The 11,723-nt window shown below is 34.8% G+C and overlaps 1 protein-coding gene across 1 annotated transcript; it reads right to left on the reverse strand.

Annotated features, from left to right (window-relative positions):
• Nucleotides 1-9,842: 9,842 nt before the first annotated feature.
• On the reverse strand, nucleotides 9,843-11,423 carry LOC138906631 (uncharacterized). Its single transcript, XM_070195908.1, has 3 exons — nucleotides 11,153-11,423; nucleotides 10,860-11,050; nucleotides 9,843-9,908 (listed from the first exon to the last, which is right to left on the reverse strand). The coding sequence occupies exons 1-3, from the start codon at nucleotides 11,421-11,423 to the stop codon at nucleotides 9,843-9,845; spliced, it is 528 nt and encodes a 175-aa protein (XP_070052009.1).
• Between the last annotated feature and the right edge of the window lie 300 nt (nucleotides 11,424-11,723).

Genomic DNA, 11,723 nt, shown 5'->3' on the forward strand with positions numbered 1-11,723 from the left:
ATAGTGCGTTGGGACATGAACCCATTGTCTTACCCTCAAACTTTGGCATAATGGGCCAAAATTCACTAGGACTCGCACTCGAGCCTTTAAAATATTATTACTTCATAATTATATGCATAAGTAAATTAACTTTCAAGAAGACATATATAACTATTTCAATCTTGAAACAATTCCTCTGCAACAAAAATGCTAGTTAGGATATATGTCATTTTATTTTCAAATCATACAATCACTTTTACATTTTAATAAATTAATTAGGGAAAAGGTGTAGATAATCTATAACCACTTATATTTCAAAGACTATAAGAACTTCACCAAAAAAATTCAATACGGAGGAATGAGCCTTATGTTTCTAGCAAAAATATTTAAGGCTTAATGCATAACTGTGACTATTATAAATTATAACTATATTGAGTTTATATTGATTGTATATTCGAATGCCAAATTTGCAAGGTACTGTAAAATCGCCTACATATTTGATAATTTTACTTTCAATGAAATACATCATGTGATGGTAAAAATATTATTACTAAATTACCTTAATAATTATCTATCATAGTATGTAAAAGGTCAGAACATATATACACGTTAGAATATTATCTTTGTCCTATAAGAGATGTAGCAAATAAAGACATACCTTTCCAGTTCTTTATTGCACTGGATACAATTGAAAAAAATATTTTTACTAAACACTGCACATAAAGTTAATGCAAAGATATGAAAATATGAATGGGTTTAGATGGATGTAAAACTTATCTTTGTATTATCATCCAAGACATTTTCATTGTACTTGATCTCATTGCCTGCTTATAACTTACATAGTCTTGACATAGAAGATTATGAAATGAGCAATTCGTGCTGATAACGTGTTATAAAATAAAAGCAATTTAGTAAAACATGAACAAGACATGTTGTTATGAAATAAAAGCAATTTAGTAAAACATGAACAAGAAATGGAGATAGAGAGAAGGAAGAGATTTTCTTCTTCAATTGTGTGTATTTTCCTATCTATTACAAGGCCTTTATATAGGCATGAAAAGTGAAGAAAAATATGTCATTGAATATATCATTAAGCATAGAAATATGTCATTAAGCATTTGAGAAGATCATGGAGTAAGAGTAGACATCCACCATAATTTAATTTTTTTTATAACAAACACTAGTACTAATCATGTTATTTGTCTTTAAAATTTTATTCTTTTCTTTTTTCTTTTATACTTTTGCCAATTAACTAGAAATAGAATTCTCGTCTTCCCAAATCCTTTAGTCAAGGCCATTGTACCTTAGTTTATAATGCTAGACTGTATAATACTTCAGGAAAGCGTTGAATATATATTCCTCTCTTTTCCCTTTCCTTCCCTTTCTTAGTAGTCGTTTGGACATAAGAATTGTAAAATTCGAAAAAATGGTGAAAATATTTTTCAAGTAAAAATGGTATTTGAAATTTAGAGTTGTGTTTGAATATAAATTTTAGTTTGGGTTGTTTTTAAAGTTTTGTGAGTGATTTGAGTAAAAATTTTGAAAAATAACTTTTTGGAGTTTTTTTAAATTTTCGAAAATTTTTAAAATATATATTCAAGTGAAAATTAAAAAATTTATGTACAAACATTGATTTCGAAAAAAAATAAAATTTTTTTTGAAAAAAACTTTCATCAAATTCTATGTCAAAACTCATCTTTAGTCTTTTGTCTTTCTTCCACTTTCTATATATGTATTTTCTAGTCTACATCAGAGATCCCGAGATCAAGAATCTGGGGATTCTAATTTAGTCAACCATTTGCCACACCTGTTCCTACTTAACTGATCCAGCCAGTTCAATTCACTATCCCGGCATATTCAAGTCATATGTCTAAATTAAAATTTAAAAAAATGGAAAATGCCAGCCAACAAAAAGAATGTGAAAAAAAGAGTTTAACTTAAATTAATATGCTATGACGTCAAATAAAATATAATCACATGTAACTGTCCATGAAAATAAGATTAATAACCTAGAAAATAAGATAAATACGCTTGTGATATTAAGGCAAAAAAGAAAGAGATATGAGGTAGAAAGAGGAATAGTGTTTGACCCAAAATTTAGATATAGGTTTAAACCATTAAATTTTCTAATAAAATAGGATTAATCTTAGCCAATATGAATATCCAAAAGATTGTTAACCGGTGTCGCGCGGCAGAATGTCACAAGTTCCATAGAAATAACAGTGAATACGTAATAATAAATTCAATGGCCCAAATACAAAGGGAATAACATTAAATAACAATAAATGATATATAATATTATTTATGTAAATAAATGCAAGTGAGATAATCGAAAATGAATGAAATCATGTGATATTCTTTCTGACAATGATAAATGATTGATGAACCTTTGAATATTCAGAGTCTCTATAGATTGCGGGAGAAAGTTAGACAGATTTCAAGAAAATGTGCCTTTTGTATGTATGTAATAAAACAAGAATCTAGAGAATGTCAATATGTTGTTCTTTTCAGCGAGTGTCCAATCACCTCCTATAACTACATATCTTTCTATTTACAAGGGAACATGTGGCACAAAACCCTAAAAGTATAGATTCCAGGAATATTCTCTTTACTATCTTATCCTTAAAACTAGCCGTTACTGTTCCGTTAAGGAGAATACTCGTCCTCAACCTCGATCTCTATTGACTCCTCGACCTTGCCTTCATCCTTTGCCAGATCACTCTGACCCCATCTTCGTCTTTTGTTGAAATCATATCGATGACGCGTGACAGACTTTGAAAGCTCTCTTAATATTGACGTGGCCCTCACGTAACTAGGATAATATAATTTTCGGCCCATACAAATAGCCTAGACTGTGGCAATGAAACAAACTACTTTCTCCAACAGAAGTAGAAAATTGTTTTTCTTTTCTTTAAATTGAGCTGCCAAGCTATTGCTAATTCACAAGAATGTGTCAGCTAATTTTTCTAATGTGATGATCCAAAATGTCATCTCTAAATTTAATAAGTAATTTTATATTCTAAGACCTTGAAAAGTATTAATTATCATTCCTACTTGCGTGCGCAATCCGTAAAATTTTTCGAAAAATTTTTATGTAAAAAATAGATTAAAATGTGAAATAGAGCCTTAAAATTCAATTAAGTTAATTTTGGTCAATATTTTGAGCAAACGGACCCGAATTAGTATTTTAACAGTTCCGGTAGCTCCGTATAGTGATTTGGGACTTAAGCGTATGCTCGGAATTTAATTTGGAGGTCTCTAGCTCAAGCTATGACCATTTAACGGAAAGTAGTAATTCAAAGGCTAAAGATTTCCAAGTTTGACCACGGGGTTGACTTTTTGATATCGGAGCCGAAATTCAATTCTGAAAAGTCATTCCGGATTCATTTAATATATTTTGGCACAAGATTTGCAAATTGAAAAGTTTAAAACTCAAAAGTTCGAATCAGGGTGTGAATTGTAATTTCAGCATTGTTTGACGTGATATTAGACCCCGAGTAAGTCCGTATTATGTTACGGGACTTGTTGGTATATTCGGACTGGGTCCCCAGTACCCCGAGTGTGATTCGAATCGAAATCGGAACAAGAATTGGACCTGAGAAAAAAATCTGATATTTGGCCTTCTAGTGTAATCGCACCTGCAAATTTTGGACCGCAAGTGCAAGCTCGCAGAAGCGAGCCTTCCATCGCAGATACGCCCGGGCGTGGCTAGGCAAAAGTCCGCAGGTGCAGAAACCTGCACGCACCCGCGCGTCCGCATAAGCGGACACAATAATTGCAGAAGCGGAGGTCAGCGCAGGTGCGCATTTTTTCGATCTTGAAAATGCGAGCCTAGGCATCGCAGGTGCGAAAATGCCTGGGCGGTGTATAAATCGAAGTGTCCGATATTATTTCCACATTTTGATCGTTTTGAGCTCGGTTTAGGCGAAGTTTTGGGTGATTTTCACAGAAAATATTGGGGTAAGTGTTCCTTATCCTATATTGATTATATTTCATGATTCCATACTCGTTTATATCATGAATCCGTAAATTTATGGGGGGGAGGGGGGAAAATCAGATTTTTCTAAAAATCTTCCAAAAACGAAAAAATTTAGATTTGAAGGTCCATTTGACATTGGAATTGGATAATTTTTGTATGGTTGAACTCGTAGCGGAACGGGTGTTCGGATTTCGCTAGTTTTTTAAGAATTTGAGACGTGGGTCCCACTGTCGAATATTTTAATGAATTTCAGATTTTTATCCGAAAAATTAGCAAATTTATATGGAATTAATCCCTATGATTCGTATTGAGTATATTGAATTGCTTATGAATAGATTTAAAGCTTTTGAAGACAAATTTAAAAGGAAAAGTTGTGGTCGAGTAATTAATTGGAATTTGCAAAGCGAGATAAGTGTCGTGGTTAACCTTGACTTGAGGGAATAAAACCCTTAAATTATTTGTTATGTGAATTGCATATGAACGACGTATAGGCAAGGGGACGAGGGTCTATACGTCATCGAATTAATTGTTTGCATAATTATTTAAAAATCATAAATCATTTTAAATCATGAATGAATTATTATATTAATTATTTCACTCATAATTCCTTGTCAAATATTAATTCTTGAATTCCTGTAATAACTGCTACATGCTTATTTGAATTATGTGCATTAATTGCTATTTGACATTTAGTATATTAAACATTAAACTGCATATTTTCTCCCTGATTTCCATAATAAATTGTTATTTGTCATTGTTTATTTCATAATTAAATCATAATTATTGTATGGTTGTTGTCTTAAAATTTTATATTAATTGTTGTATTTATTGGAGAAATTTCTTCTATAAGAATTGGTAATTGAATATATCGGAGGAGCGGGTTGCACGCCGCAACAGAATTTATCGAAATGAATATATATGAGGATCGGGTTGCACGCCGCAACAGACTTATTAAAAGTCCATATTGGAGGATCGGGTTGCACGCCGCAATAGACTTATTTAAAAGTCCCACAACAGACTTATTAAAAGTCCATATTGGAGGATCGGGTTGCACGCCGCAATAGACTTATTTAAAAGTCAATATTATATATATATATATATATATATATATATATATATATATATATATATATATATATATATATATATATTGGGGGATGTGGTTGTACGCCGCAATAGACTTGATTAAAATGAATATATTGGAGGAGCGGGTTGCACGCCGCAATAGAATGGAATATGAATATATTGTGAGAGTGGGTTGCACGCTGCAACGGAAATTGATGGAAATGATAATTGGTTATAACTGCTGAGTTGGGCTTCAGTTATTATAAATGAGTTACCCGATTTATTTCTATTATTTATTGTTGTTACTAATATTGCGTACAGGTTAATGTAAGTGACCCGCCTTAGCCTCGTCACTGCTTCGTCGAGGTTAGGCTCAGCACTTACTAGTACATGGGGTCGGTTGTACTGATACTATACTCTGTACTTCTTGTGCAGATTTCGGAGTTGGTTCCAGCGGCGTACCATAGACTTGCTCGGATATCAGCTACCCAGAGGAGACTTGAGGTATAACTGCACGGCGTCCGCAGTTCTGAAGTCCCCGTCTATTTTATTTTAGCTGTGTGTTTATTTCCAGACAGCTTTATTTTATTCAGGCCCTTATTTGTATTATTCTAGAAGCTCGTGCACTTGTGACACCAATTCTGGGATGGTATTTATATACCGTTATTTTTATGGATTATTCACTATATTTCAGACCCTACTTCCGTATTTATTTCTTTGTTATTAATAAATTTAAAAATTATTTAGAAATGATTAATATTATTCTAACGTTGGCTTACCTAGCAAGTAAAATGTTAGGCGCCATCACGGTCCGAAGGTGAGAATTTCGGATCGTGACAGTAAATAATCCATCTCGAGATAAAAGATCCCAAGTTAAAAGCAGGCAAATATAATTCCACCAAACAATCTTCAATGCATGGGTTCATCTGCAATTCAGGTTAACAATTTAAAAAGGGCAAAAGGAAGAAGAAACAAGAATCTGACATCAAAGAAATTGAACAACATATAATGCTTTTGCATACTTATTAATGTTTGGAAGAATAGAGATTTACCATTAAGGATAGCTTTATAGTATTTTTTTTAAGTCGGATTGGCATATTTCGTTAAAGTTTTTTTTTGGGTAAATAAGTTTCTATTGTAGTATAAATAAGTAAAAATAAGTTTCTATTAATTAAGGATAAGCTTATAGTATCTTTTTTAAGTCGGATTGGCATATTTTGTTTAAGTTTTGTTTTAGAATAAATAAGTTTCTATTGTAGTATAAATAAGTATAAATAAGTTTCTATTAATTAAGGATAAGCTTATAGTATTTTTTTAAAGTCGGATTGGCATATTTCGTTTAAAGTTTTTTGGGGAGTTTTGACAAGTAATGAAACTTCATTCCTAGTGTTCATGTGTAAGAGTTGAGACCCTAATTTCACTGTCTTCGGTATCATTGTAACTCAAGGACTAATATACTGAGAACAATTATAACTCTTGACAAAATATAAAATTGGGTAAGACTTGAGGCCTTAATTAATCTATATCTATCTATATCCATATCTATATTATTATAAAAGTATAAATAAAATGTTGGATTACAAAAATAACCGTTTAATATTAAGCATAATAACTCACAATAAAAGGACATAATCAGAATTCTAGACATTAGCCTTCTAATCCTATTAGTTTTAGGACATAATACTACACGTTAGGAATCCTATTAGTATAATTATTTTCGGGCATAGATATTAGTCTTGTAATCTTATTACTTTTAGGATATACTTCTGAAGAAATTTCTATTACTAATTTAATTTGAAAAGGTATTATATTATTGTCCAAATCCATTTAGAAACAGGATAGTCTATATATATTATTATAAAAGCACGAATATAATATTGATAGACCAAAATAGCCCTAAAATATTAAACAGAAAAACTCATAGGGAAAGGACATAGTTGTAATAACTTATTTTTTTGGACTATAATAACTTATAACTTATTAAAAATATGTAGGAATGTTTAATGAAATCAATTTCATAAGAATCCTCCATATTGGTAATACATTACCACTCTATTATATTCAATACCAAAAATAATATAAGTAATGCTAAACGTGACACAACCCAAACTGATGGACCGCGACGGGTGCCCGAGTCCTACCTGTCGAACACCCCTAAGCATTCGTCTAAGATATAAACCTGAATAACATCTGCTGAATTACGACAATAACATACATGAAGGAAACCTGCTAAAAGTCATATGTACATATACGTGCAGAATACGTAGGGCGAGCCGATAAGGCTGCTATAGAAAACTATATACCCAAAACTGGAAGCCGGCAAGGCCACATACTATCCAACTGTTCATACTGTCTACAGACCTCTATTAGAATATACAAGTGTACAAGGACGGGACTGGGCTACGTCATACCCATATATGTATACAAGCATATCGATCACGCCCCAAAACCGAGGAGCGCGACCGGCGCTCAACCGAGTGAACCCGACCGAACAAGCCTGTTAGATTTCATCCTACCCAAACTCATACACGAATGGAGATAATACATATTTTCATTAATTAGACAAAAAGGTGTTCACGTCTACAATACCAATTCATTTTTAATAGTTCATCATTTTTAAAGTCTCAAATGGACAAGTAATACAACCACAACATAATATATTTTGTATTTCCTAGCACCAATACATAACCCACACTATGTCTACAGAGTCTCTATAAATAAGAAGAGTACAATGATAATGTCGGCAATAAGGCCCCGGCTATACCTCAAACGGAATACACAAAGAACAAAAGATATATAACCCCGGAATGAAGTGGGGCTCACCAAGTCAGCTGGGAAGAAGGTGTGCTGCTATCACTGATCAATACCTCCTGCGGTGGAACCACCTGCATCCATTTAAAGATGTAGCGCCCCCGGCAAAAGGGATGTTAGTACCGTCGAATAGTACTACTATGAAAACCAAATACCAATTTAAGAATTTAGATATACAATATGAATATGATGAATCAGGGCGACAATAGCATGATATAGCTAACCATTTAAACCAGAGAAAGCTTATTAAGAGCTATCAATATCATATATAGGATTTAAGATGAGATCCCTTGTAACCATCTTCACACAAAGCGGCCCCGCCGCCTCACCCGATGTATGCAGGTGGAGGTGTAAGTACAATGCCACAACTCTACTCAAGTGGCCCCGCCGCCTCACCCCAATGTATGCAGATTGATGTATAACCACAGTACCAAGAACCTACACAAAACGGCTATACCGCCTCACCCCAATGTATGCGGGTGGAGGTGTATCACAATCACCATCTCTATACCATAATCCCCACACAAAGCAGTCATGCCGCCTCACCCCAATATATACGGGTGGAGGTGTATCACAATCACCATCTCTATACCATAATCCCCATACAAAGCGGTCATGCCGCCTCACCCTAATATATGTGGGTAGAGGTGTATCACAATCACAATCTCTACACAACTTGGCATAATAACTTTCACATAAATCACTACTTGAAATTATAACATGTGGATACACAATCCATAGTTTGGAACACATCCTCAATTTATAATGCAATATGATAAGAGCATTTGAAACACGAATTGAACATATATCTTTCTCACAAAATTTATCAGAATACTCGATTTATAATCAACATCTTGGAACTTACAAGGATAAGTGGGAATTCCAATTCTTAAAGAAGAATTTAGCCAACATACCTCACTTGAGCTTCCTTACACTCTAAATGTTCCAGAACTCTTAGCAACTTCAATCTATTTTATAAATATAACAAATTGAACCAAAATTAGAAAGGTGATCATGGTTCTAGCTCATTTGAGCATTTTATCAAACACTAGGTGTGCACAAGGTTTCAAGGACCTTTTATGAAGGATTCCATCATCCCACAACCCAATCTTTACCGTTTTTGGCTCAACAATGTTCCTATACATGTTGATAACACATGCAAGCAAGATAACAACTCCAATACCCATGAACTTTCTTGATAATTGCCCATCTTTTAGTTAGAATTCGAAATTAAGGGTTAGGATGTAGAATCTTACCTCAAGGATGAAAATCTAGTGTGTTTTCCTTGTTAATCTTCAAAGATTTGTGTAAGAATTGAAGGATGATTTGGTGAAGATCAATTTCTCACTCTAGGGCTCCTTCTCTCACTCTAAAGCATGAGGTTTCTGATAAAAACAAAATGGCCCATTGCGTGTATTTAATGAAGTTGGGTCGGTTTATAGTGATAAAAGAATGGATACTCCGAAGTTCCGGACCGGGCTACAGACCTGGCCTCGCCAGGCTAAAGCCTGGTCTTACACCTGGCCTTGCCAGGTCGAAAAATTTCAACTCCCCAATGCATTGTTCAACCCAAAAACTCCGAAAATATAATATATTATCCTACCTTGGCACCACAAAACTTTAAATTACTTAGTAAAATTTTTTGGGGCCTTACATTCTCCCCCGCTTAGGATCATTCGTCCTCGAATGAGAAGTAAAGTGCGCCCCAAACGCTTAACATAACTTATCTCTTTTCTTACACACCTCAAACTCCCAAATTTTGACTAACTCCCAAACTTTTCAAAAAATTCGGGAGAGTTTCCTTTGTAATTCGGCATATCTACCTACTAGAGAATCATCAAATACCAATCCTAACAACATATACATAATCCAATGAAGCAACATAATATGAAACAACACCGACCGTGGGTTTATAAGCAATACATTACCGAAAAGGAACACCCTTAGCATAAATTGTACATGTGACACACAATTCATATGGAACAATTTCATAGAAACGATTACATAGCTATTCCAACAAATGAGGGTACTTCTTCTTCATTTCTTCTTCGGCCTCCCAAGTGGCCTCTTCAACCTGCCGGTTTCACCATAACACTTTCACAGATGCAATATCTTTATTTCTTAGCTTTCGTACTTGCCTATCAGGAATAGAAACTAGAATTTCTTCATAAGTCAATTCCTCATTAATCTCAATAGTTTCAACCGGAATAATGAGTGTCGAATCTCCAACTATTTTCTTCAACATAGACACATGAAACACCGGGTGTACTAATGACATCTTAGGTGGTAGCTCGAGCTTGTACGCCACCTCACCGATCCTCTGAATGATTTTGTATGGTCCAACATACCTCGGACTCAATTTTTCTTTCTTTCCAAATCGCATTACGCCCTTCATGGGGGAAACTTTCAAGAATACCCAATCATCTTCTTTGAACTCCAAATCCCTACGACGAACATCCGAACAGGATTTCTAATGACTCTGAGCAGTCTTCAACCGCTCCTTAATGATTTTAACTTTTTCCATAGCCTGATGCACGAGGTCTAGCCCTATCAACTCTGCTTCCCCAATTTCGAACCACCAAATGAGAGATCTACATCTCCTACTATATAAAGCCTCGAATAGTGCCATCTGAATGCTGGCGTGATAGCTATTATTGTATGCAAATTCTATGAGTGATAAATGATCATCCCAGCTACCTTTGAAGTTTAGAATGCAAGCACGCAACATATCCTCAAGCGTCTGAATAGTCTGCTCTACCTGCAGGTGAAAGGCTGTACTAAGATTCACCTGAGTACCCAAACCTTGCTGAAATTTCTTTCAAAAATTAGCAGTGAATTGTGCTCCCCGATCAGAAATGATGAAAACTGGGGTGCCATGAAACCTGACTATTTCTTTGATATACAACTGAGCATGCTGCTCCATTGTGTCGGTAAACTTAACCGACAAAAAGTGTGCTGATTTCGTGAGTCGATCCACAATCACCTAAATTGAGTCAAACTTGCGCGGAGTGCGCGGTAATCCTACCACAAAGTTCATATTAATCATTTCCCACTTCCACATTAGAATTTCTATGTTCTGTGCCAACCCACCGGGCTGTTGGTGTTCAGCCTTCACTTGATGACAATTTGGACACTTCGCCATAAACTCTGCTACATTCCTCTTCATATCGTTCCACCAATAGAATTCCTTAATATCATGATACATTTTCGTAGAACCTGGGTGCACGGAATACCTAGAAGTGTGAGTTTCAGTCATAATTCTTTCCCGGATGTCATCCGCATTTGGAGCATATAGTCACCCTTGGTACCTTAGTGTACCATCATCCATGTCAAGAGAAAAGGCCATGGTCTTATGTTTATGAATCCACTCTTTTAATTGCACCAACAATGGATCGTTGTATTGCTTCTCTTTGACTTCCATAACAAGTAATGATTCAGCCCTATTTTGCACAATTACCCCTCCTTCACTCGAGTCCGCAAGACGTACTCCCAAACTAGTTAATCGGTGAACTTCTTTGGCCAATGGCCTTTGGTATGCCTCCAAGTTAGCCAAACTACCCATAGATTTCCGGCTAAGAGCATTTGCCATAACATTGGTCTTTCCCGGATGATATAGAATATCAATGTCGTAGTCCTTGAGTAACTCAAGCCATCTTCTCTGCCTCAGATTCAATTTCTTCTGCTTGAAAATATATTGAAGGCTCTTATGGTCCGTGAATATATCAACATGGACCCCATATAAATAATGATGTCAAATTTTTAATGTAAACACCACTGCCGCATGTTCTAAATCATGTGTTGGATAGTTATTTTAATGATTCTTTAGTTGCCTAGAAGCATAAGCTATCACCTTCCCATGTTGCATTAATACACACCCAAGCCCGGTTCT

This window comes from Nicotiana tomentosiformis, chromosome 1 (genome assembly GCF_000390325.3).
Source record: "Nicotiana tomentosiformis chromosome 1, ASM39032v3, whole genome shotgun sequence".
Taxonomy (NCBI): domain Eukaryota; kingdom Viridiplantae; phylum Streptophyta; class Magnoliopsida; order Solanales; family Solanaceae; genus Nicotiana; species Nicotiana tomentosiformis.